This window comes from Molossus molossus, unplaced genomic scaffold (genome assembly GCF_014108415.1).
Source record: "Molossus molossus isolate mMolMol1 unplaced genomic scaffold, mMolMol1.p scaffold_m16_p_21, whole genome shotgun sequence".
In the NCBI taxonomy this organism is placed as follows: Eukaryota; Metazoa; Chordata; class Mammalia; order Chiroptera; family Molossidae; genus Molossus; species Molossus molossus.
The window spans coordinates 36,949,679-36,976,488 of record NW_023425357.1 but is presented as its reverse complement, the minus strand read 5'-3'; the positions used below and the strand labels follow the sequence as shown (position 1 = coordinate 36,976,488).

Genomic DNA, 26,810 nt, shown 5'->3' with positions numbered 1-26,810 from the left:
CTGTAACCGCTGAACCAAACCGGCCAGGGCTGGAAGTTATATTTTGAAGGTTATTTCAACAGGAGTTAATGATGGATTGAATGTAGGGAATGTGGGGAGTTGGTTCCAGGACCCCCATGGATACCAAAATCCTTGTCCCTATATAAAATGGTGTAGTATTTTTTTTTTTTTTCAGTACATGCCCCTAGCAAGAACCGAACCCAGGACTCTCTTGTCCGCAGGTCAACGTTCCAACCGCTGAACCAAACTGACCAGGGCTGTAGTATTTTTATATAGCCTATATTTGCATATAGACTACAGCAGGGCATGCCTACACATCACTTCATTCATATGGATTCAGTGCAGTGCTCAGCATGTGGCGAATTCAAGTTTTATGTTGTGGAACTTTTGGGGATGTTTCTTTCTGTGCATTTTCTTTCTTTTTTTTAATCCTCACCTGAGGATATTTTTCCATTTATTTCAGATAGAGTGGATGGGAGGAAGGCAGAGAGAGAGAGGGAGAGAGAGAGAGAGAGAGAAACATCGACGTGAGAGAGACGCATTGATTGGTTGCCTCCTGCATGACCCTGACCAGGGCCAGGGATCGAACCCACAACCAAGGCGTGTGCCTTTGACCGGAATTGAATCCAAGATTCCTTGGTCCACCGGCCAACGCTCTGTAACTACTGAGAAAAACTTTCCAGGGCAACGTGTTATTTTTATGATCAGAGAAAGGGAAAACAAGGTACTGTGTTGAATGGAAGAAGGAAAGGCAGTCCTGGATAATGGAAGAGATTTTCTCCATTAGAATTTCTGACCCTTGTTTTCCCTTTCTTCAGGCTGGAGCAGAGGAGGAATGATTGTGAACAGCCTCTCACTGTGCTACCACAACAAACTCATCTTAGCCCCTATGGTTCGGGTAGGGACTCTCCCAATGCGGCTGCTGGCCCTAGACTATGGAGCGGACATTGTGTACTGTGAGGTAAGGGGCTACTGATTTTCCCTGAGAGCTTTTCTGTAAGCGCAGTGTCCTCATCTGTGGATGGAAATAATCAGGAGAGGGGAGGGGGGTTGATAGAATGGGCACTGACTTCACAGGTTCTCACTGATGGCAACAGAGAACAAATATGCGTGACATTTATAAGTTCTATGACCTCTGCTGAGGGCCAGCAGCCTGAGCAGCGTGGAGGCATTGCAAGATTACCTGTGCCAGGTGATAGATGAGCATGGTGTCAGGTCACTGCCCTGGCCCCTATAGGATTTAATATACATTCAGTACATGAATGAGTGAACTCCAGGTTAGGAAGAGGAGGAAGAGGCCCAGATTCAGGCCAGGGAAGCTGGATGAGATTGATTTGGGGGAGGGCCATAGGATTTTCTGGTGGTGGTAGCTAGTGGGCCAGCTAATCTTGCTGAGTGCTCAGAAGATTAGGGCTCCCGACCCAGGTTTAGAAAGCAACTGCTAGGAAAAATAGAATTACAGGATACTGGATAATGAGGGAGTATGAGCAGTGGTTCTCAATTGGGCATGTATCAGAAATATCTAGGCAGCCTCTCTCCAACCCCCAATCCTGATATGCCCCCCTCGTGGATATGAGAAGTTTAAGAAGAAGCTACCCAAATGATTCTGATATTTCTATCTTTAAAAGACACTAGGGGTAGGATGGAGTGGGGTTGAGACAGGCCAGTTAGCCAGGACAAGTGGAATAGGGAAACAAATAGCTGAACAAACTGACAGAGCAATTTACAGTGGATACAGAAGGTCACCTCCCTAGAAATAGCACCTAAGCCTCAGTTGTATTTCAGCTCCAGACACAGAAAAGCAGCATAACCAGGTAGACAATACCAGAACCAGCTGCAATGACTAACAACCCCCTGCCCTGACACTGACAGGTCAGTGAGGACCATGACCCTGAAGGAGCACACCTAGAAAACTGATGAAAATTCTCTTGAAACCCTCCCCTGAGACCACCCCTAAGATTCCCGCCTGCAAGAGAGAAATAAAAACCTCAAGACAAAGGACCCAGCACTAGCCATCCTTCTTAGGAGCATACCTGTACCCTCTCTTTTCTTACCCCCACAGGCATGCATCTCCTAGATTCTAAGGGACCCCATTAGGCTTGCAACTAGGCTAGCAATAGGCAGTGGCAGTTCATCCCAGGCAAACCCCCTGAATCTGTTCCCAAGGCCCTCTTTTCTCTGACTTCTTAGGGAGTCAGAACAGACCAGCCTAGGCTGATTTCTCCAGCCCTTTCTTGTTTCAGTGTCCCCAGCTTTAATAAACGTCCTCGAAAATTCACCTGGACTAGTGTTGTGAAACTTTTCTTGTACAAAGTCAAGAACCCACACACTACCAGCCTGGTGCTAGGCAGACCCACTCAGGGCCAGGTCTTTCCAGTAACAGAGTAGAGACTGTGGCTATCACACAAGGAATCCTTCTGGTGATGAAACTATTCTGTCTTATCTATGTCAATGTCAGTATTCTGTGTGTTATTGTACTGTAGTTTTATGAGATGTTACCCCTTGGCTTTCACTTTTCTGGCGCAGGCAGCATTTTTCTGGGACTCTAGAAAGTGGAGTTGTATTCACTTGGAGATAAGTGGAATTAAACACCAGGATGGAAGTGAGTGATTACACTGTAGCACAGGGCCTGTTCTAGACAGCCGCTGTGTTTATGGTCCAGGAGAAATTGGTCTTTGTGATGGGGGTCATGGAAGCTGGGCACTGGGAGCAGTGCTGCCACAGGAAACAAGTGACCTACTGGGTCCCAGAACCTCCATCAGCTACTTCTTTGGAATGTTTTAAGGTTGTTTTCAAATACTTTGGAAGTCATAGGCACAGAATTTATGTTATGGCTTCAGAATGTGGCCTTCCTTTCCTCCAGGGCCCTCCTAATGGTCAAAGCTTGGTTTTTCTAATGAGTATGACCATTCCTTTCCTCCAGGGCTCTACTTGAGTAAGAAGAGGTAACACATTAAAACTCTTAGGCATATTTGATGTGCTTATACTCTGGAAGAGTTAATATGGCTTATGAATAAAGGGCTTCTGCTGGAGGAGATCCAAGCCCTCCACCCAGACCTAGCCCATGTGCAGAGAAGAAGCAGGAGACAGGCCCCTGTTTTGTGTGGGTCATTGACTGGGCTCTAAGTACTGGGCATGACACAGTGTGATGCCTGGTGCCCCTTGGTGAATTCAGAGTTGCTCTGCAGGCCAGCATTATTGTGTTGGCTGCCTGGGTGATCTTAACTTGATTCACATGAGGTGTCCTGTCTGTGAGATTAGATAGCCAAACCACCCCACCCACCTCAGAGGACTAGGTATAGGACTTAGGGTACTCCAGGCATGCAGGCACCTCCTTAAAAGCCTTGTAAAGCCCTCAGCAGCTGGAGGTGAAGAAAGAATGAACCAGCTCAGCAACAGTCAAGGGAACAGTAAGTCTGATCCCCCATCAATGTCTGCCCTGTTGACATGAGTTTTCTTTTCTTTTTTTTAATATGTTTTTATTGATTTTTTAGAGAGACAGGGAGGGAGAGAGATAGGAACATCGATGAGAGAGAAACATCGATCAACTGCCTCCTGCATGCCCCCTAATGAGGACTGAGCCTGAAACCTGGACATGTACCCTGACCAGAAATCAAACCGGGACACCTCAGTCCATAGGACACCACTCAATCCACTGAGCCACACCGGCCAAGCTAGGAAAGTTTCCAGTTCCTCAGATGTTGTGTTTCTTTTGTTTTATTTTTAATTTTTTTTATCTTTGCCTGAGGACAGTGTTCCATTTTTTGTTTTAGATAGAGCGGGAGGGAGAGAGAGGAAGAAAGAGAGAGAGAGAGAAACATCGATGTGAAAGGGACACATCGAATGGTTGCCACCAGCACGACCCAACCAGGGCCGGGAACAAACTGCAACCGAGGTATGTGCCCTTAGCAGGAACCGAACCCGGGTCTCTCTTGACCTGCTCTAACTGCTGAGCCAAACCGGCCAGGGCAATGACTTTTTTTTTTTGGTATGTGCCCCTAGTGGGAACCAAACCTGGGACTCTCCGGTCTGCAGACCAATGCTTCAGCTGCTGAGCCAAACCGGCCAGGGCTTCTCTTCCTTTTTATAAGAACAGTGGGACTTCAGTGACTCAGACTGTGAGGCTGCACTTACCTGTTGGACTTATACCTTTTAATAAGTAAGATCAAGGGAGAAGGCAATGTTCTTATGAGGCCCAGATTACCAGCATAGGTACTTAAAATTTTTTTCTTTTATTGTCATAAAAAACATGTAATGTAAAATGTATCATATTAACTATTTTTTTCTTTATTGATTTTATTTTATGTTTATTTTATTTTATTTTATTTTTATCCTCACCTGAGGACATTTTTCCATTTTTTTTGGTCAGGTAGAGTGGGAGGGAGAGAGAGGAATAGAGAGAGAGAGAAACATCGATGTGAAAGGGACACATCGAGTAGCTGCCATCCACACGACCAACCAGGGCCGGGGACAAACTGCAACCGAGGTACGTGCCCTTAGCGGGAACCAAACCCGGGTCTCTCTGGACCGCAGGCCAATGCTCTAACCGCTGAGCAAACTGTCCAGGGCTGATGCATTTTATTTATGTAAATGAATGATATCCTTAAATAAAGAACCCCAGGATTTTCCCTTCTGTGTGTTTTCATCTTACTTCACGTCCATGATGCCTGCTAAGGTTGTGAGTACAATGAAAACAAAGTGATAGGATGGGAGCAGGATCTTTGTGTTGCACATCAAATCTGGGGCTGATTACTCCACACTTGTTTAACCTACCCGTGAGGGTCACAACAATTTTCCCAGCTCTGTGATCATCAGTAATTTCAGATTTGCCAATGTAACCATGCTTCATCACAGTTAGAAACTGGATTGTGACTTTGGAGCATGGCCTAATAAGAACCTGGTATTTGCCTCACCTCTCTTTTTGGCATTGTTGATCCTCTTGAGAGCATCAGTCAGGACATTCATGTGCACCATTATGGTGGCATAAATAGCTGGGAGAAAGAGCTCATTGTACAAATCTTTCACCTCCTTGGTCTCTGGCCTCTGGTTTCTCCATGAGAAATCAGTTCTAAGTCTTGTTGAGGATCCTTTACACATGGTAAATCACTACTTTATTGCTGCTTTCAGTATTCTCTCCTTTTCTTTGACTTTCAGTAGTTTGATTATGATGTGTCCAGGTATGTCTCTTTTGGAGTTTTCTGCTTAGGTTTGTTGAGCTTCCTAGATATATGGAGTAATGTTGTGTGTGTGTGTGTGTGTGTGTGTGTGTTTTAAATCAAATTTGGTGATTGTTTTGGCCATTATTTCTTCAAATGTTCTTTTTTTTTTATTTATTTTTTTTTTATCCTCACCCGAGGACATTTCTCCATTTTTTGTACAGACAGAGTGGGAGGGAGAGAGAAGAAGAGAGAGAGAGAGAAACATCGATGTGAAAGGGACACATCGAGTGGCTGCCACCCGCACGACCAACCAGGGCCGGGGACAAACTGCAACCAAGGTACATGCCCTTAGCGGGAACCGAACCCCGGTCTCTCCGGACCGCAGGTGGGCGCTCTAACCGCTGAGCCAAACCGGCCAGGGCTTCAAATGTTCTTTCTGTCCCTCTGGGACACATTCATTTTGTCAGTGACCTTTTTTTTTTTTTTTTTTTTTTATAAGGGGGGAATTTTAGTTGCTCTATCTGTGTATGTTTGTTTTTCTGAAAACAAGAATATACCAAAGTAGAGACTAAAAGAGTACCTGGATATACCAGGGGTGAGGGTAGAAAGGTGGCATGAAGAGACATTGGTGATAAACTGGCACAGTTAGCTCAGATAGAGAAAGCCAGCCAAGTGGAATAAAGGATATGAAGGTAGCAGGGCATATTTCAGATATAAGAATGTAACTCATGACAGATAAGGAAGAATAAGCCCATACATGATAAGGCACTTTAAAATTAAATGCTGTTCAGAACATTGGGTAGCCATCTGAAGAAAAAAGTGACTTATAAATGGCCTTAATTTTCAGATAAGTTAAAAAGCTAAATCCGTTTTAAAAAGAAGAAAAAGCCCTGGCTGGTTGGCCTGTGGACCAGAGAGGCCTGGGTTCGGTTCCCACTAGGGGCACGTACCTTGGTTGCAGTTTGTCCCCGGCCCTGGTTGGGGTTGTGTGGGTGGCAACCACTTGATGTGTCTCATGTCTGTGTCTCTCTCATGTCAATGTTTCTCTCTCTCTTCCTCCCTCTCCCTCCTTCTCTATCTGAAGATAAATGCAAAAAAAAAAAAATCCTCGGGTGAGGATAAATAAATAAATAAAAAGAAGGAAAAAAACAGCCTGGCCAGTGTGGCTCACTGGTTGAGTGTTGACCCATGCACCAAGAGGTTGCTGGTTCAATTCCTGGTCAGGGCACATGCCCAGGTTGTGGGCCAAATCCCCAGTTGGGGATCATGGAGGAGGCAGCCAATTGATGTTTTCTCTCTGTCTCTCTCATTGATATTTCTCTCTCTCTCTCCCTTTCCCTTCCTCTCTCTTTAAAATAAATTTAGAAAAATTATTTTTTAAAAAAAGAAGGAAAAAACAAAAGTATATTTTTTGTAGTGGAAATATATTAAGAAACAAGAAGGCATTGTTTGTGGCAAAGTTGGGGTGGTCTTTTCTATAAAAATAAAATGTTATGTATGATTAAAATCAAAGTGATATTGATATAGCAAAAAATATTTGTGATAATTGAGACAAAAAACTCAATATCCAATTTGGCAAAGGACAGGCTTTTTTTTTTTCCTGCACAACTTATATATATATGGCAGTTTGGATACATGGGTAAAAGACTGTTTTCTATGAAGATGCATGGATGATAAACTCTACCACATGGAAAAACCATGTTTATTTTCACTAATTAAGGAAATATAGTGAAAAAAAAACAAACTATGAGGTTTTCATTCTGTACCCATAGAACAAACTATAATGAATAAAATTGATAAACAATAGTGTTGAGGGTGTATAGGTGTATGTGGTTTTATTGGTGATAGTTTTGATTTCTCCACTTAACAAACAGCTGAACATCTGCGTGTAAGATACTGAAGCAGGCTTCTGCAGACACTTAGTGAGCACTTGCAGCGTGATAGATGCTAGTGATTCAAAGGTGAATCAGGCAATGTCCAGGCCCCAAAAGCTCTTCTGGTGTAGTGGGGAGTCAGAGAAGAAAATAAGACATTTCAAAGGCCATTTAGTGTCAGCTCCTCTTAGAGCTCAGGCTACCTGGCTAGTGTCCTCCAAGCCCACCTTTGTGTGGACACAGGACCTTCTTCAGGGGGTTTATAGTCTAATGGTAAGGGTATGAGAGGTGTATCTGCAACTAGCATGCAAAGAAGTGGTAAGGGCTATAAAGGTGAACTTGACAGGGGGTTTTGGGAATCTCATGGAGGACAGGTTACTGCTGGCAAGGCTGGGGCCCCAGCAAGGGCTTGCACTGCTTTATACTGCTCATTCCCGGTCAAAGCCCAGCCTGGCAGCAGAGCTGCTTTTTATAAGCATAGGTCACTCAGTGCTGCCCACTTGTAAGCTTGCCTTCTTGCCTGCCCCTGAAACTACGATCACTGGCTACACAGGCTCTGTGTCAAGCTCTGTCTATCCCTTGGGAAACCACACTGATTCTTAGGACTTGGATACCACCCATGCATCCATACTGCTTAGTGGTGGTGATTTCTTTGGTTGGGCCTGCTAGCCATCAGATACTTGATAACCTGAATGCAACATGGAAAGAATAGCACAGAAACCCCTAGAGTGTGTAGTAATCTGGATTATGGGTATGCTTGGGGGAGCTGCCCTAGCAGCTCTTTGACCACTTGAGCCCTGCACACTCCCATGAAGGAGCAAAGGCCATTGTGCTCACTTGGTTGTGACTTTCTGAGTCTCATGAGGAGTCTGTATAGGAATGAGTAGCAGGGTAAGAGTTTCTTCCTATCTTCTTCTGGAGCCCACAAACCCCTGGGCATGAACTTCTTATTTGCCTTCCACATCTATTGAAATGATGACTGAACAAAGCAGAACAATATTGTCTCCCACTAAGGGGCAGAGAATCTTAGTCCTTCAGGAGACACCAGCTCTCCCTTCTTTTTCGTAATCTTGATTTTGAAGAAACCCCTTTTTCCTTTTGTGAGTCTGACTATCTCCAGAACTGAGACTCTCACTTCTTTTGTTTCCACACAGTGTGACCCATGTTGGATAGGGGTTTTAGACTTTTCTTTCCTTTGTCCATCTCAAGTCTTCCTCCTTGTATTTCTGTTCACTGGTTCCACTTTTGTTCTTGGACATTTCCTGGGATGAGGCAGGAGGTTCTTAGAGGGGATGGACGGCAGCTGAGACTAGTAGGTGATGAAAGTATCCAGGTGTCCACATCATGGCTGTTGTCTTCTCTTTGGCTCCCTGAGCTGCTTACCCTTTCTAGGCTCAAAATATCTCCAAGGTCCTTAGAAAGAGCAGCTGATTGAGGGAAGGTCATTCAAGACCCTGTTTGCCATGCTTGGGCTGGGAGGACAGCACCGTATGTCCCAAAAGACATGATTTACTGTTGGTAGTAGGGTGACAGACTAAGTGGCCCCCACTGGGTGTGCAGTAAAAGTCCTCCCCCAGTGTAGTGCCCAGGGTCTACATGCCCTGGACTGACAAATGCCCTCTGATTTCTCCATAGGAGCTGATCGACCTCAAGATGCTCCAGTGCAAGAGAGTTGTCAATGGTGAGTGCAGCACTGGTCTCAGGGTTGTGTGTGTGTGCCCAGTGAGGCCCAAGCCATACTATCACTGCTCTTGCCTGTGGTAACAGGTCCTTCCAGGGTTCTCCTTGCCTGACTGTGTAATTTTGTGGATCATATGTTCCTTTGAGAACAGTCACTGCTCTCCAGAGACCCTGACAAGAGCCAGATATGAAACAGGCTAAGAATGCCTTCCATCCACAGGCTTGCTGGCATAGAAATTACCAGGTTTCATAGTACAGGAAGGACTCTAGAAGAATCCTAGAAGTTGGGTTGGCTTTGGCGCTGGCCCTGGCTCTGCTACTTGCTAGCTGTGTGGCCTTGGGCAAGTCACATGACCTCTCTGCTTCAGTTTCTTTAGCTGTAAAATGAAAATCATAATTCCTTCTTTATTTAAATCAGGATGGAGTGAGGATTAAATAAGATAAGGTACATGTAAGTACTTTGCAAATGAAAGTGGTTATGCTGAATTGTGGGTTTGCTTATATTTTATTGATGAGGCTGATCTTGCTTTGATTAGAGTTGTGATATTATTTGAGGTTTTTAAAATGGATATACATTTGTCAGATCTTAATATAAGTTCACTAGAAGTTGTGACTCAATTTTGTCATTGTTTTAGATTTATATTTTCCTTGTTATGAAAAATTCAACGTTACAGATCTATATAACCTAGAAAATGAAAATCCCCCATAATCTCGTACTTGAATAGGTGATCACAAAGAGGAATAATGTATATATATATATATATATTTACACATTTAGTAAAGCATGTATATGAAAATATAATGTTTGTATATCTCCTTTCCTGCCCCCTTGGTATCACGATACACATGTTTTGCCACTTACTTTTCTACCAGGATTTTTTCTATGTCAGTACTTATGTCAGAATTTATTTCACCACTGCTTTAACAGGGGTGGCAGTATTTTGCTGTCATAAATAAATAGAGCTCTAGTATAAACATACTAAGTTTGTTAAAAACTCTTTTTTAAATCCTCATCCGAAGATATGTTTATATGTGTTTTTTGTTTTTTTTTTTTAATTGATTTTAGAGCCTGGCTGCTGTGGCTCATTAGATTGAACATTGTCCCATGGACTGAGAGGTCCCACTTCAGTTCCTAGTCAGGGCACATGTTTGGGTTGTGGACTCAACCCTCAATAGGGGGCATGCAGAAGGCAGCTGATCAATGTTTCTCATATCGATGTTTCTACCTCTCTCTCTAAAAAAACAATAAAAACATGTTTAAAAAAATAAAATTTATTTTAGAGAGAGAGGAATGTGGGGGGGAGGGAGAGAGAGAGTGAGAGAAACATTGATGTGAGAAACAGCGATTGGTTGCCTCCCATATGTGCCCCAACTGTGGGTTGAACTTGCAACCTAGTTATGTGCTCTGACTGGGAATTAAACCTACAACCCTTTTGTTGTATGGGACAATGCTCCAGCCAACTGAGCTACCCACTCAGGGCCCACACCAAGTTTTTGTGGTTCTTATCTTAGACTTCTTACTGCTAGTCATGAGCTGTCTCTGCTGATGGAAATTGCATTGATTACCTCTCTCAACATGTTACTGCCTTTACTCCACCTTTTTAATCTTCTAATCTGTTTAGTGCTGGGGTGATAATAACAGATTTTATTTATTGAAGTGCATTACTTGCATTAAAGATCTCATTTATTTGTCAAATTCTCCAACCACTTTCATTTGCCACATTGGATCTCATCCATGTGCTATTAGTCATCTTTGAATGCTAATTATGAAGAAAAGAAAGCTAAGTATGTATGGTAGTACCTGTTATAAGAGCTTTGTTATGATGATCACGAGAGTATTATTTGCAATTGTTATGTTCTATAAAGTTGCTTCAAACACCAAATTTATGAATACCAAACTATGATTCCTAGGGGAAATATAGGCATGCCTTATTTTATTGTACTTTGCAGATACTGTAGTTTTTACAAATGAAAGTTTGTGGCAACCTTGCATCAAGTAAGATGGCACCATTTTCCCAACAGGTTCAGAGGATGGTTAGTATTTTTTTAGCAACAGACTTTTAAAATTAAGGTATCTACGTTTTTTTAGACATAATGCTATTGTATACATAGTAGACTATAGTGTAAACAACTTTCTTAAGTATTGGAAAACCAAAAAATTTGTGTGACTCCCCTTATTGTGATACTTACCTTTTGTGGTCTGGAACTGAACCTGCAGTATCTCGGAGGTATGTCTGTACATGTTTAGATTCCTGCAAACCTCTGGTCACATATTTTCATTAACAGATCAATACATAATCTTGTTTTATGTGTGCTTCTATTTAAAGACACATGATTTAATATATTCTATTGATTCATTAACATTGAACTCACAGCCAACAGCACTATAATTTCATGCCTGAACAAAGCTTATCTGACACATGTATTTTCTCTGTAAGGCGCATCACACCCTTCTTGCGCGTAGGAACATTAGGCAGCATTTCTCTGTGTTTGGGGCCATTTAAAAGAATGAGATTACCAACCAAAATGCAAAAGTGTGGCATTAAATATACCATCATAAAGACACTTGTTTATAGTCATAGATCTGAAACAAGAAGGCAGAGTGTTACCTTGTTTGACCTCAGCTTCCCAGTGTACATCCATGTGTATATCCAGTGAATGAAATTTTCTATAGTTCTATGCATCTCCGAGAATGATGATGAAAACGCCATGAGTATTGATTTTGGGGTTACAAATAAATTTTCAATTATACAACTGCAACTAATAAAGATTGACTGTAATATAGTAAATCTCTGCTCACAGTATCTGGCATCTGATAAGTAACTAACAAATAGCAACTTTGCTGAATTTCAGAGTGACATCTGGGAAAATTGGGTTAAAATCTGAAGTTCAGATAAGGTTCTCTATATGCACATTTTTTTTCAATGTTTTAAAATCGCAAAATGTAACATCCATACAGAGAAAGTGCATAAAACACAGCATGCAGTTTAAAAACAAATAATTGTAAAACTAACAACCATGTAACTAACCATCACTCAGACCAGGAAATAGAACATCATTAGCCCCTCAGAAGTCTCCAATGTGCACACTGATTTCTTTTAAGAATGATATACTTCCAGTGCCCCTTTTTCCCTTTAAGCTGATACTTTTGCTATGTTTTCTTACAGGGATTAGGCTAGGTTGAACTTACTTCTTCAGTGGGTGGGCTTGTATTTTTGTGTTTTCTTGCAGAAGTGCTCAGCACAGTGGACTTTGTCGCTCCTGATGACCGAGTAGTCTTCCGCACCTGCAAAAGAGAACAGAACAGGGTTGTCTTCCAGATGGTATGAGATCTCAGGCCTCACTTATCCCCCGGATTTGCCATCTCATGCCCTGAGCTGGGCCAGTGTTAAGTGCCTAGGCTTCAGTGTACAGTGTGTTTCCCAAAGACTCTTCTTTAACATTTTTCAAAGATCTGCTTGATTATACTGTTGGAGATAGTTTATGGAAATCAATCTATAGCAGTTTGTTATATGTCTCTAGTCTCAAATTTAATTTCCTTGATTATAGGAATTATCTGTTTGGCATGATATATATACACACATATATATGTATACACATATATATGTGTGTATACACACACACACACACACACACATATACATATATATATATATATTTTTTTTTTTATCCTCACCAGAGGACATTTTTCCATTTTTTGTTCAGGTAGAGTGGGAGGGAGAGAGAGGAACAGAGAGAGAGAGAGAGAAACATCGATGTGAAAGGAACACATCGAGTGGCTGCCACCCGCACAACCGACCAGGGCCGGGGACAAACTGCAACCGAGGTACGTGCCCTTAGCGGGAACCGAACCCGGGTCTCTCAGGACCGCAGGCCGACGCTCTAACCGCTGAGCCAAACCGGCCAGGGCTATATATATATTTTTTAATTCTCGCCTGAGGATATATTTTTTTCTATTTATCTTCAGATAGAGTGGGAGGGAGAGAGAAGGAGAGAAAGGGAGAGAGAGAAACATTGATGTGAGAGGGACACAACTGGTTGCCTTCTGCATGACCCCGACCAGGGCCAGGGACAAACCACAACTGAGGTACATGCCCTTGACTAGAATTGAACCCGTGACTCATTGGTCTGTGGGCCAATGCTCCAACCGCTGAGCCAAATCAGCCAGGGCATGACTTACATATTTTTAATCCCTAACATTAGTTATTCAGATTATGGTCTTTGTTTATGTGTAGTCTTTTGTGTATATATTTATTTCCCACAGAAAGAAATTAGGTTTACTCAAGAGTAGTCAATATTTATGTTAGGGTTGTAATAACTTTGTAGCTCTCATCTCTCACTTTAGGCATTTCTTGGTACTTTTAGAATAGCTCCTGAATTAGATTGTTGTTTTTATTTTTTATCCTCACCTGAGGACATTTTTGCATTTATCTTCAGATAGAGTGGGAGAGGTGGAGAGAGAGAGAGAGAGATAGAGAAAGAGATAGAGAGGAAGAGAGAGAGAGAGACATCGATGTGAAAGAGGCACATTGAGTGGCTTCCACCCACACGACCCCAACTGGGGCCGGGGACAAACTACAACCGAAGTACATGCCCTTAGCGGGAACTGAACCCGGGTCTCTCTGGTTCGTGGGCCGGTTTTCTAACTAAGCCAAACCAGCCAGGGCCTGAATTAGATTTTTAAAAAATTGATAACAATGGGTAGACATATAATAAAGCAAATATAGCAAAATGTTAATTATAGAATCTAAGTGGTGTGTATATGATTGTTCACTATAAAATTTTCTCAAATTTTTTATATGTTTGAAAGTAATCATAGCATTGATGACATTTTCTGGGTCCTCTAGGTGCCCCCCCTCCTTTTTAAACCTCATCTGAGGATATTTTTCCATTGATTTTGATTTTGATTTTTTAAAAATATTTTTTCTCATGGAAGGACCTGGAAAGTATTATTCTAAGCGAAACAAGCCAAGTAGCAAAAGACAAATACCACATGATCTCGCTTATTTGTGGAATATAATGAACATAACAGTCTGAGGAATAGGGTAGACCCAGAGACATGGAAGTAGGGTACAGACTGACAACCCTCAGAAGAGGGAATGGTGGGGGGAGGGGAGAGATAAACCACAGAACTTATATGCATGTACGCATAACCAATGGACATGGACAACAAAGTCGGGGACAGGGTGGGGGAGATGGGGAGGAGGGTGTCAATGGGGTAATAAAGGAGAAACATCTGTAACAAAAATAAAATTTAAAAAAAAAGGTTTAAAAAATATTTTTTTTTTCTTTATTGGTTTTAGATAGAGAGGAAGGGAGAAGGAGAGAGAGAGAGAAACATTGATGACAGAGAATATCGATTGGCTGCCTCCAAATGCCCCCCAACTGGGGATTGGGCCTACAACCTGGGCATGTGCCCTGCTTGGGAATCCAACTGGTGACCTCCTGGTCCGTGGGTCAATGCTCAACCACTGAGCCACACTGGCTGGGCTCCATTGATTTTTAGATAGAGTGGGAAGGAGGAAGGGAGAGCAAGAGAGAAACATTGATATGAGAGAGACACATCGATTGGTTGCCTCCTGCATGACCTGGACCGGGGCTGGGGATTGAACCTATAACTGAGGTACATGTCCTTGACTAGGAATCCAACCATGACTCTTTTTTTTTTATCCTCACCCGAGGACATTTTTCCATTTTTTTATTCAGATAGAGTGGGAGGGAGAGAGAGGAAGAGAGAGAGAAACATCGATGTGAAAGGGACACATCGAGTGGCTGCCTCCTGCATGACCCAACCAGGCCCGGGGACAAACTGCAACCGAGGTACATGCCCTTAGCGGGAACCGAACCCGGGTCTCTCTTGACCACAGGTCGACGCTCCTCTAACCGCTGAGCCAAACCGGCCAGGGCCCAACCATGACTCTTTAGTCTGCGGGCCAACACTCTAACCGCTGAGCCAAACTGGCCACGGCGTAGGTCCACTTTTGGCCTTTGACAGTGAGTTTGTTTAGTGGACTCGTTTTAAGAGACCCCAGCTGGACTCCAGTTGCTGATGTGTGTATGTGTGTGGCATGTTCATGAGTGTTTGCCTGTGCGTGTGTACCTGTGTCAGGATGATGGTTGATACAACCTTTTGTGTTCCCAGGGGACTTCAGACGCAGAGCGAGCCCTTGCTGTGGCCAGACTTGTGTAAGTTCTTTCCTCTTTGGAACTATCTTTGCCTCTCCTGTGGGCTGTGAGGCTGTACTGTTCCTGGTGACATTGGAGGTGACTGCCCTTCTGCTTCCTAGTTCACTACCTTCTGTGTGCAGTCTGGTTTTCTTCTCTGTTTGTGGCATCTGAGGGCTGCCCTGGGACTCATGCATACCCATTGTGCCCAGATCCCAGATAACCTCTGTGTGAGTGTCTGTTTTTTTAGTATTTATTCATGAGGCTCCCTGTCCAAGTATTCTTTAAAAAAAATTTTTTTTTTAAACAATATGTTTTTATTGATTTTTTAAAAGTTAAAAAAAATTTTAAAAACATTTTTCTTCTTTATTGATTTTAGAGAGAGAGGAAGGGAGAGGGAGAGGGAGAGATAGAAACATCGATAAGAGAGAACATCGATTGGCCATCTGCATGCCCCCTACTGGGGATTTGGCCTACAACTTGGGCATGTGCCCTGACAGGGAACCAAATCCATGACCCCTCGATGCATGGGTCGACACTCAACCTCTGAGCCACATTGGCTGGGCTGTTTTTATTGATTTTTTTAGAGCGAGATGAAGGGAGGGATAGAAACATCAATTGGCTGCCTCCTGCTTGCCCCCCACTGGGGATTTGGCCCACAACTTGGGCATGTGCCCTGACCGGAAATCTAACTGGGACCCCTCAATCCACTTTGCCACACTGCCTGCTCCAAGGATTTTTATGACTATGAGCCCTGAGGTTTTAAATTTCATGAAATGTAGGTTATACTTGTTGCATGCTAATAACGAAGGCAGGACAGTGTTGTAGTTAAGGAGTTAGAAGGACCTGGATTGGAATTCTGGCTTTGCTAGTTGCTAATTCTGTGACCTTAGGTAACCTTGTTGAGAACTAAGTTTCCTCATCTACAAAGTAGACCAATAGAATTACCTACCTCTGGCATTATAGGGAAAGGTAAATGAAATAATGCACAATAATATCTTTGCAGTGTGTAGCACGTAGTGAGTGCTTAGTAAATATTAGCTGTTGTTATTAATTATAGTAAGGGTGAGAAGGAACTCACACAATAGTTGCTGCTGAATCACAGCCTGTTAACTGTGTACATACCAGAAGATGAGGTAAGGTTTCTTTCTACATCTGAGAACTATTTGGAGTAAGCCAACTGCATGACCCAGCCAACAAAGGCAGTCCTGTAACTTCCTCCAGAATCAGTGCTCTGGGCAAGGACTCTTATGCTCATGTCACTTTTGTGCATGGACAAATGGCTTTCACTACCCGAGTCAGAACTGGAACTCTGGGATCAAGTTCAGTGTTGTAGTTACTTGTAAAGTCCTCTACAACAAGCTTTTTGTAAATGTGTGAGCATGTTATGCCATACCTCTTGAGCTCTTCTCAGGGGAGGCAAGTGTACATTTTTGTGACAGGGTTTCTTTTCATCTTCTGACACTGAGGGTTGGTGTGTTTCAGGGTCAGGGACATGGTAAGGAATTCATGAGCACAGACCCATGCCTTTGACTCTAACTTCTTTCCTCAAGTTGAACATTTTACTACCTTTTCTGTTTTATGTTTTTTCAGAGAAAATGATGTGGCTGGCATTGACGTCAACATGGGCTGTCCAAAAGAGTATTCTACCAAGGTAAACTGAGTTCTTTATACTTTTCACAAATATAAGGTTAGATTAAAGAGGACTAATGAGACATGGCAACTAAGTATAGTACCTGACTCTAGTCTAGATCCTGTATTAGGTAGGAAAGTGCTCAAGAGGATATTATTGGATCAGTGGGCAAAATTAGAGTAAGGACCATAATAGATTAGCTAAAAATACTATATCAGTGTAAATTTATGAAGTCACCAACTCTTCGGTATTGTAAGAATGTCCCTATTCTTATAAAATACACAGCACGCCCTGGCCGGTTTGGCTCAGTAGTTAGAGCGTCGGCCCACGGACCAGAGTCCCGGGTTCAGTTTCCGCTAAGGGCACATACCTCTGTTGCATTTTGTCCCTGGCCCCGGTTGGGGTTGTGTGGGTGGCAGCCAGTTGATCTGTCTCTCTCGCATCGATGTTTCTCTCTCTTTCTTCCTCCCTCTCTCCCTTCCGCTCTATCTGAAGATAAATGCAGAAATGTCCTCGGGTGAGGATAAAATAATAAATAATTAAAATAAAATAAAATATACAGCAAAATATTTAGGGATCAAGGGCTATTTTATATATATAATTATATATAATTTTACCCTCAAATGGTTCAGGAAGAATTTTATATGTACATACACATATACATAAACACACACACACAGAGCACTTATGCCTATTTTGTTTTAAATGACGTAAGTGTTGCCCTGGCCTGTTTGGCTCAGCGGTTAGAGCGTTGGCCTGCGGACCAGAGAGTCCTGGATTTGGTTCCCACTAAGGGTACGTACCTTGGTTGCGGTTCGTCCCTGACCCTGGTTGGGGTTGTGTGGGTGGCAACCAGTCCGTGTGTCTCACATGATGTTTCTCTCTCTCTCTTCCTCCCTTTCTCCCTCCCACTCTATCTGAAGATAAATGCAAAAATGTCCTCAGATGAGGATAAAAAATAATAATAATAAAAAAATAAATGATATAAGTGTTAAAAGAAAAAATGTGAACAGGGCTTTGTCTTTTCATGAGTAATACCAAGACAATTTTTAAAAATAGAGGATGCACCCTGGTTGGTTTGGCTCAGTGGTAGAGCATCAGCCCGCAGACCAATGAGTCCTGGGTTCGATTCCAGCCAAGGGCATGTACCTTGGTTGCGGTTAGTCCTTGGCCCTGGTCAGGGTTGTGCGGGAGGCAGCCAGTCGATGTGTTTCTCTCATGTGGATATTTCTTTCTCTCTCTCTCTCTACCTGAAGATAAATAGAAAAATATCCTCAGGTGAGGATTAAAAAAAAAATAGAGGATGCAATACATGTGTTTCCATTGTTATATCAGAAGATTAGACCAGAGTGCTAGGGTAGCTCAGAAAGGAGCAGGAAGGCAGTACTTCAACTTGGGATTTTATAGGGAAATGTGCTCCTTGAGGAGGAGATTTTGGACCCTATAGGCAGAGGAGAGGCACAGCAGAGGCTTAGATGCCAACATGAGGAAGAGACAGAGAACCTTGATTTGACCAGAGGGTTAGAGAGTGGGAGATGCAGAGGAAACAGGAGCACAGGATTGAAAATCTTGATTGGGACCAGTGTAGCTGCACTTGGATTTTCGATATCTCTGGCCTTTTTTGAACAGAAAGGCATGCGATCAGAAAATTAATTTCTTTCCCCAGGGGAAACCAATGTTACCAGTTTCTTGTGTCTCTTTCCAAATATGTTCTAGGAGTAAAAATACTAATCTAGGAGCTGTGCATCTTGTGGATTGAAGTGGAAAGAGGCTAAAGGTGGGTACATAGATGTAGGGGATGAGTGTCATGGGTCCATAGGAGAGACCAGGGATAGAGAGAGGAGAAGCTCAACTGGAGCAGAATTTGATAGGACTTGGCTGGGAAATGATTGAACTCGGTATGGGGAAGTAGGGTGCATGGTGGGGGTAGAGGGAGGAAAGACTAGCAAATAGGAGGACGGTTAGTCTTCCATGTCAACAGTACTGCTTGAGTAAAAGCATGTTTGAAGTAGATAACAAGGACAGCTTGGGGCTGGATGTGTGTGAGACAGCAGAGGGACTCCTGCGGGGCTGCCCCTGGGAACCTTATTGCAGAGTGTGTAGTCAGGGTCTGTAGTGTAGACATAGCAGATAGCCCCTGGGCCCACTACCCAGAGTCAGCCATTTTGTTTTCAGGAGCTACATGGCCTGGGGACCTTTTCTTTAGGTCAGGAGTCTGAAGACTGCCTGAGGGAAAGGCCCTTCGGAGGTTTATAAACAGCTGCTTCAAGGAATTACGGAGATTTGAAATTGTCTGTGAGGAACTACAAACTTTGCACTCTATTGTGCTGTCTTCACATTACTACTCTATGTGAGTTGTGTAAACAGAGTTGAAATTTATTGGGATAATCTCCCTGAAATTGTGGAGTGAAAAAAAAAGGGCAGAATTATGGTGTACCGTATTTATGTATGGGGGATTGGAAATGAATATTTATATATATTTACTTTTCTCTTCATAGAATGTATTTGGAAAGACACACAAGAAACTAATATCACTGGTTTCTTTCCCCTAGGGAATGAAACTAAGTTTTTATTTGGTTTTGCACAGGGATTAAATTCCCATTGCAGGGGTGCTAGTCAAAATAGTTAACAACTAATACAGCACTGACAATGACCAGTCAGAACAGATACTAAGCAGTAGGCCATACCAGTACATACCATCTGGATATTTGCTCTCTTCTGATGGTTCAAAAATCGAAGCCATATTAAAAGTATAAATTAAAAAGTTTTTTCTGCCCTGGCTGGTTTGGCTCAGCAGTTGGAGCATTGGCCTGCGGACCAGAGAGTCCTGGGTTCGGTTCCTGCTAGGGGCACTACCAAAAAATAACAAAAAGTTTTTTCATTTCTCAGGGAAGGAGAGTTCTTACTTTTTAACCTTTTGAATCTTGAAGATGTTTAATGTGTTACCTATTCAAAAAATCAAATAAGTTAAATAGAAAGGAAGGAAGGAAGGAAGGAATTACTAATTGAGAAAGCCATTATTATGGAAGGTGTGGTAAGACTGCATTTTAGAGCCTGTGATTCCACAAGGAAGGGCTGAATTGTGTGTGAGTTGAAGGACAGATGGAGCCTGGGTGTGACCAGAGCTTCCTTAAAGCCTCTAAGGTTTGTATCTGTGGCCAAGGTAGGCCAGGGCTAGTCCTCTTCTGCCCTTCCCATTTTCCTCTGACATGCAGGTGCAGGCTGGCCAAGTCTGGTGGGTCAGTGTTCTCTCTAATTCTAATCTGTCATCCTTTAAAACATGTAATCACTGAACTTAAACCTTCTGAGCACAGACCATGGGCATTCATTAGTATGCAGTGTGTATACTGACAGCATATATTTATTGGATTTGTTTTTTCTCCCTTCACCTCACTCTTAATAGTTTCAGATTTTTAACCCCCCATCCCCATTATTAAAGTAAGTCATTGCCATTGTCCAGAACTTGGATAATATAAAAGAAAAGTACAAAAAAGAGCAGGGAAATCACCAGTAATCCCACCATCAAAAGACACCATTGTTGTTGTTGTTTTTATTTATTTTATTTTATTTTTATCCTCACCTGAGGACATTTTTCCATTTTTGTTCAGATAGAGTGGGAGGGAGAGAGAGAGGAGAGAGAGAGAGAGAAACATCGATGTGAAAGGGACACATCGAGTGGCTGCCACCTGCACAACCCCACCAGGGCCGGGGACAAACTGCAACCGAGGTACGTGTCCTTAGCAGGAACCAAACCCAGGTCCCTCTGGATCGCAGGCTGACACTCTAACCGCTGAGCCAAACCGGCCAGGCCACACCTGTTGTTGTTAATGTCAAGATTTACATGATGCCCAGCCATGTGGCTCAGTTGGTTGGGTGTCATCCCACATGACAGGAGGTTGCTGGTTCAATTCCCAGTCAGAGCATCTGCCTGGGCTGCAGGCTCGATCCCCAGTAGGGGGCATGCAAGAGGCAGCCAATTGATGTTTCTTTCATCCATGTTTCTATCTCTCTTTCCCTTTCCCTTCCTCTCTCTGAGATCAATAAATTTTAAATATATATATAACAAAAAATTATTTACATGGCTCCATGGGTTGTTGGTGTCCATTAGCTGGGGCTTTGTTAAAGTTTTAACACTGGTCTGGGTGCTCAGGACTGGCCATTGCTACTGGCAGAGGAGAAGGGCCTGGACAAAGTTTGTAGGTTGCATGCTTCTGTGTGACATTGCTGGCAGTGGTAGTACCAAGCAAGTGATGGTAGGATAGGAAGAAGGTGCATTTGCTTTCATTTCAAAGGAAAAATGTTTCATTGTTTTTTTTAAGGGCATGGCAGATGGTGGGGTTTAGTTTATTAAGACATAGAGATCCTCGGTTAGGGAATAGATAGTCCTGAAACATTATTTTTGTAGAACCCACTTCTAGAGAGATCTGAAACTTTTGCTAAGGGATCAGAATAATGACTATTAGAATTCATAGACTCTGATCCCTGATATTGTGGGCACAGATACTGCTACTTTCCTACTTGCTTAGGAGAAGTGCTAATCACCAGGGGCGCTTGGTCCCCTAGTGGCAAGTGCTGGGATGCTGCCCCGTTTCCACAACATGGTGCCATATCATGGGGAGGGGCCGCACTCCTCCGACTGTTAAGAAGCCCCTCTGTGTGCTTTTCCTTAGGGAGGAATGGGAGCTGCTCTGCTATCAGATCCTGACAAGATCGAGAAGGTAAGTCCTGCATGAGTGAAAGCTGAGGTCCTTACACATGGAACACTTCTACTCTACCCCAGATTTCGTGAATTAGTTATTCCACCTGGGGTCTGGAAAATGTGTGAAAGGCTTCCCAGTGGTTTTTTTTTTATCCTCACCCGAGGACATTTTTCCATTTTTTTGTTCAGATAGAGTGGGAGGGAAAGAGAGGAAGAGAGAGAGAGAGAAACATCGACGTGGAAGGGACACGTTGAGTGGCTGCCACCCGCACGACCATCCAGGGCTGGGAACAAACTGCAACTGAGATACATGCCCTTAGTGGGAATCGAACCCAGGTCTCTCTGGACCGCAGGCCGATGCTCCAACCGCTGAGCCCAACTAGCCAGGGCTTCCCAGTGGTTTTTAATATGCAGTCAAGTTCAGGAATCCCTAAGCCAGCCTACATCAGCCTTGGAGTTCCTTAAAAGCCCAGGCGGGGCTAGGGACATGTCAACTGAGAGCCAGGGAGTGGTTGGGGGCTGAGGACTCATTTAGAACCTCCTCTATATTGCCTCTCTCCCTTCTGAGAAGATCATGAGAGCCTTTGAGAGCAGGCCAGGCCAGGGTCATATGAGGCAAGTTGAAATTAGTCTCCCCTGATGCCCTTCCCTCGTCAGTTCCGGTGGCCAGGTTTATGAGGCTCTGGGGACAGATTGGTGTTTGCCACCTAGTATTGTGAGCTGCCAGGGCATGTGGGGATGACATTTTCTACTACACCATATATACCTTTTACTTTCTTCTCACAGTATACCAGCTCTCTTCTTGTTGCTCCTCTTAGCTCCTTTGACTTTTCATTCTCCATCTCCACTTCCCTGTCTGGGCTTTAAACTTCCTAGTGCCTCTCACAGGCTACAACAGCTTGGAATAAAGCACCACCAATAAAGCTGTCATCACTATTTGTACTGGCTGCTGTGTCAGCAGCTCATCCCTGTGTATTCTTCTGGCCCCACTGTCTCTGGGATATAGGAAGGCCAGCATGTTTATGAGCTACCTTTTAATTTTTCCCATGTGCAGCTTGGTACATATAATGTATCTATAATGTGCCTGTAATGTATCCTTACTGTTTGTAATTTCCAAAGTATATTCCAGCATTTATTTCATTTGTTTTCCAGATCCCTTGAAGTTGACAGGGAAGGCATTTGTTATGTCCATTTGATCAAGAATAAGAAAACTAAAGCAGAGAGAGAGAGAGAAAACTAATTTGCTCAAGATCATGTAGCAAATAAGCAGGAAAAGCTGAGTCTAGAGTCATGGTCTTGTGACCTTTACCAAGCATCAGTGTCCCCTCTCAATGGCATCTCAGGTTAAATGTGTAAGGTATAGTTTATAAGTGTCCAGCCACACATAAGTAGATACCTGGACTTAGGAACCTCCAGTGAGACATCTCTCTGCAGGATGGAGTGGATGTGGATAACTGTGGATGTCAAGCTCATCACTGTACTTAGGGGAGAGGTGCCCCAGGAGGGAGTGTTTACTTCACAACATATGTACACAGATGTTTTTGTCATCCTCCTGCCTCCTGACTTCGGCTTCTCCCACTCGTGGTGTTGGTTTTGACCTCTCCAGTGCCCCTCATTGGGTACATTCCACATGTGGAGCAGCAGAGTTACACTCCACCTCTGAAGCTCAGTTCATTCTGCTCCTTCTCTTGTGGGGTGGTCAGAAGGGCCAGTGTGGACTGGGTTTTGCCTCGTAGAGGGTAGGTTTTAAGCTTCCATACTAAAGCCAAATGGGACATGGGAATAGTGGGCTGGAGTAAATTCAGGCTCGAATTATGCTGGCAAACTGAGCGACCTGGTCGTGGTCTTGTGACCTCTACGCTAGCATCAGTGCCCCCTCTTGATGGCATCTCTGTTAAAGGTGTCAGGTATAGCCCTGGCTGGTTTGGCTCAATGGTTAGAGCATTGGCCCGTGGACCAATGAGTTGCAGATTGATTCCGATCAAGGGTATGTACCTCTGTTGTGGTTTGTCCCCAGCCCTGAAAGGGGCCATGTGGGAGGCAACCAGTCGATGTGTCCCTCTCACGTAGATATTTCTCTCTATCTCCCTGTCTCCCTCCCTCCCTCTCACTCTATCTGAAGATAAATAGAAAAATATCCTTAGGTGAGGATTAAAAATAATAATAAATTAATGGAAAAAAAAAGATGTCAGGTATAGTGAGAGCTTTTTGGGTGTTCCCAGGCTTGGTGTTTTAGGCCTACGGTTCCATCTGTGGGAACATCTCAGGGCCACCGACAGAAATTTTTTCAAAATAAGGATGCTTGTTTGGAGTGATGAATATTTTTGGAAATAGATAAGATGCTATCTGTTGACAATTCTGCTACCCCTGGGGTGGATAGGGGCAGGGAGGGGATATCAGTCTTAGACAAAGCTTCCCAGGTAACTGTATTAAGAACCTCAGTTTGTTTGTTTTTTAAATTAAAAAAAAATTTTTTTCCCTTTATTGATTTTAGAGAGAGGGGAAGGGAGAGGGAGAGGAAGATAGAAACATTGATGAGAGAGAATATCAATTGGCTGCCTCTTGCATGACCCTGATTGGGGATTGGGCCCACAACCTGGGCATGTGTCCTGACCGGGAATCAAACCAGCGACCTCCTGGTGAATGGGTAGATGCTCAACCACTGAGCCACACTGGACGGGCAATAACTTCAGTTTTTAGTTTCTAATTCAGTAATATCCTCTCTCTCGCCCCTGCCCAGGCTTCCCTGGGCTCCCCCACCCCTGCTGCCCAGGGCATCCCCCTTGTGCACACTGCACTTAGGCCATGGCTAACAACTGGCAGGGTCAGGACTTGAACTCAGTTCCTACTGATTCCCAAGCCTAAGCTCTCTCATTCTCCTCCCCAACTTCTTTCCAACAACCAAGGGAGTTTTTCCTGTGTCACCCTGTGGATCTGGTAAGATGAGCCCACCTGTGGGTAGATGTGCTGTAATCTGCTCAGATATGGGTCTGTTGCAGGTTCTTTTCCCCACAGATATTCACATCACAGAGATATGGTATCACTTGGATCTGGGAGAGTTGTCAAGGAGAGTTTCATGTTAGAGCCTGGCTAGAAGACAGACTCTAGTTGCTTTTTCCTCTCAGTGTGACCCTTGCACATGAAACAGCAATACTAAAGAAGGTGCTTAGACCTACTTGGATAAAATATACCAAAAGGGCCCTGGCTCAGCGGTTAGAGCATCAGCCTGTGGTCCAAAGAGACCCGGGTTCAGTTCCCGCTAAGGGTGCATACCTCAGTTGCAGTTTGTCCCTGGCCCTGGTTGGTCATGCGGGTGGCAGCCACTTGATGTGTCCCTTTCACGTTGATGTTTCTCTCTCTTCCTCTCTTTCCTTCCTACTCTATCTGAACAAAAAAAAAAAAAAGAAAAAGGAAAAATGTCCTCGGGTGAGTATAAAAAAAAACTATATATATATATATATATATATATATATATATATATACACACACACACACACACACACACACACACACACACACCAAAAGGGCCCTGGCCAGATTGGTTCAGCGGTTAGAGCCTCGGCCCGCAGACCAATGAGTCTCGGGTTTGATTACGGTCAAGGGTACCTCAGTTGTGGTTCATCCCCAGCCCTGGTCGGGTCATGCAGGAGGCAACCAGTCGGTGTGGTTCTATCACATCTACGTTTCTCTCTGTCTCTCTCTCTCTCCTGCCCTCTCACTCTATCTGCTAATAAGTAGAAAAATATCCTCAAGTGAGGAATAAAAAAAATATAGTTATATATAATGAAAGGAAGCTCTCCAAAACAGAGAATTGGATTAAACCAGCCAGTGTTACTTAAATCACTGAACATAAGAGGATTCTAAGTCAACATTTGCGAAAGAACTTCCAGAGACAATGCTATCAGCCTGAGGAAAGGTCTAGAGTGAGAATTTTTATTGTGTATCTCAGTGTGTTTGGCAGTCGCCCCTTAAAGGGTAGGTACTCCTTTGAGATCTGCCAGAGGGACTCTAGGACCTCAGGCCCAGCCTGCCTCCTGGGGCAGCACATGAGGTCTGCTTTTTCCTGCCAGTCCCTGGCAGTTTTGCCTGGACCAACAGGCCTTGTTTTATCCATTATCTATCCTCATGCCTCTGCCCTGCCTCTTAGTCTAATAACTTCTTAGGGGCCTGCCTCATCCTGTCCCTGAGAAAAAGGCTTCCACTGGTTCTTGCAGCCTGGCTCTCTGCTGCCTTCACCTGTCTAGAACCAAGACTGGCAGCACCTGCCTGCCTGTCCCCTCTACTCTGACAGCTACCCAGTTCTTGAAGAGGGCTCTTAGAATCACCTTCCCTCCAGCTTTCCTGGCCTGACATTTTTGGTGAGGGAATAATTTAGCAATGCCACAGACATGCAGTGTCATCTACATTTCTCTCTCTCTCTCTCTCTTTTGGTTAATCCTTACCCTAGGACATTTTTTCCATTGCTTTTTTAGAGAGTGGAAGGGAGTGAGAGAAGAGGGGAGAGAGAGATAGAGAGAGAGAGCAAGAGAGAGAGAGAGAGAGAGAGAAACATCGATGTGAGAGAGACACATCGATTGATTGCCTCCCTCATGTGCCCCGACCAGGGGCTGGAGATTGAACTTGCAACCCAGGTATGTGCCCTTGACCGGGAATCAAACCCATGACCCTCAGTGTACAGGCCAACACTCTAACCACTGAGCCACTCTGGCCAGGGATACATCTCTCTTTTGATCTCTGACTCTTAGGGGGTCTGCTCTTGCTACCTCCCTGACACTTTCCTGTATGACTTTCTTGTTTTTTCTTTGAAGTTCTTTACAATTACTATGCAACGTAGATACTTTTTTATATGTTAATTATATTGTCTTTTCCTTTGCCAGTTTCTTTTTTTTTATCCTCACTCAAGGACATTTTTCCATTTTTTGTTCAGGTAGAGTGGGAGGGAGAGAGAGGAACAGAGAGAGAGAGAGAAACATCGACGTGAAAGGGACACATCGAGTGACTGCCACCCGCACAACCAACCAGGGCCGAGGACAAACTGCAACTGAGGTATGTGCCCTTAGTGGGAACCGAACCCGGGTCTCTCCAGACCGCAGGCCAACGCTCTAACCGCTGAGCCAAACCAGCCAGGGCTCCTTTGCCAGTTTCATGCCTGTATATCTGACTCCCCTAAAAAGTAGGGTACATGAGGACAGGGCCCAAGACCTGTAAAGCCTTCCTGCTCCCTCACTCTGCAGTTCCTGGAACAGCACTAAGGGAGCATTACCTTTACGCAGGAAAGAAGCTCTGAGCCATGTGTTCTTAACCAGGGCTAGGCGTCAGAATCATAGGAGGAAGGAGTGTGTTGGGCAGAGCCTTTAAAAACATATATTCCTAAACCCTGCCCCTATAGACTCATTCAGGAAATAATGAGGTGTTCTCTAAGAGTCTTTCTTTCTTCCTTTTTTTAAATCCTTACCGGAACACATTTTTGCATATCTTCAGATAGAGTGTGAGGGAGAGAGGGAGGAAGAGAGAGAGAAACATCAATGTGAGAGAGACATATCGAGTGGTTGCCACCCACACGACCCCAACTAGGGCCGGGGACAAACTGCAACTGAGGT

The 26,810-nt window shown here is 43.8% G+C and overlaps 1 protein-coding gene across 4 annotated transcripts in view; it reads left to right on the top strand.

Moving 5' to 3' along the window:
* The first annotated feature begins 818 nt into the window (after nt 1–818).
* The window catches only part of DUS2 (dihydrouridine synthase 2), a 41,436-nt gene continuing 15,444 nt past the window's right edge, over nt 819–26,810 (top strand). Inside the window, exons 1-7 of one of the 4 annotated variants that reach the window (XM_036273917.1) lie at nt 914–961; nt 8,669–8,714; nt 10,664–10,747; nt 11,945–12,036; nt 14,856–14,899; nt 16,472–16,532; nt 21,182–21,229. In XM_036273917.1, the coding sequence (XP_036129810.1) occupies nt 12,034–12,036; nt 14,856–14,899; nt 16,472–16,532; nt 21,182–21,229 (156 nt within the window). In that variant the 5' untranslated portion in view covers nt 914–961; nt 8,669–8,714; nt 10,664–10,747; nt 11,945–12,033. Of the gene's footprint in view, nt 962–8,668; nt 8,715–10,663; nt 10,748–11,944; nt 12,037–14,855; nt 14,900–16,471; nt 16,533–21,181; nt 21,230–26,810 lie in introns of all 4 variants that reach the window. The other 3 variants (XM_036273915.1, XM_036273916.1, XM_036273918.1) reach the window with 3 other exon arrangements.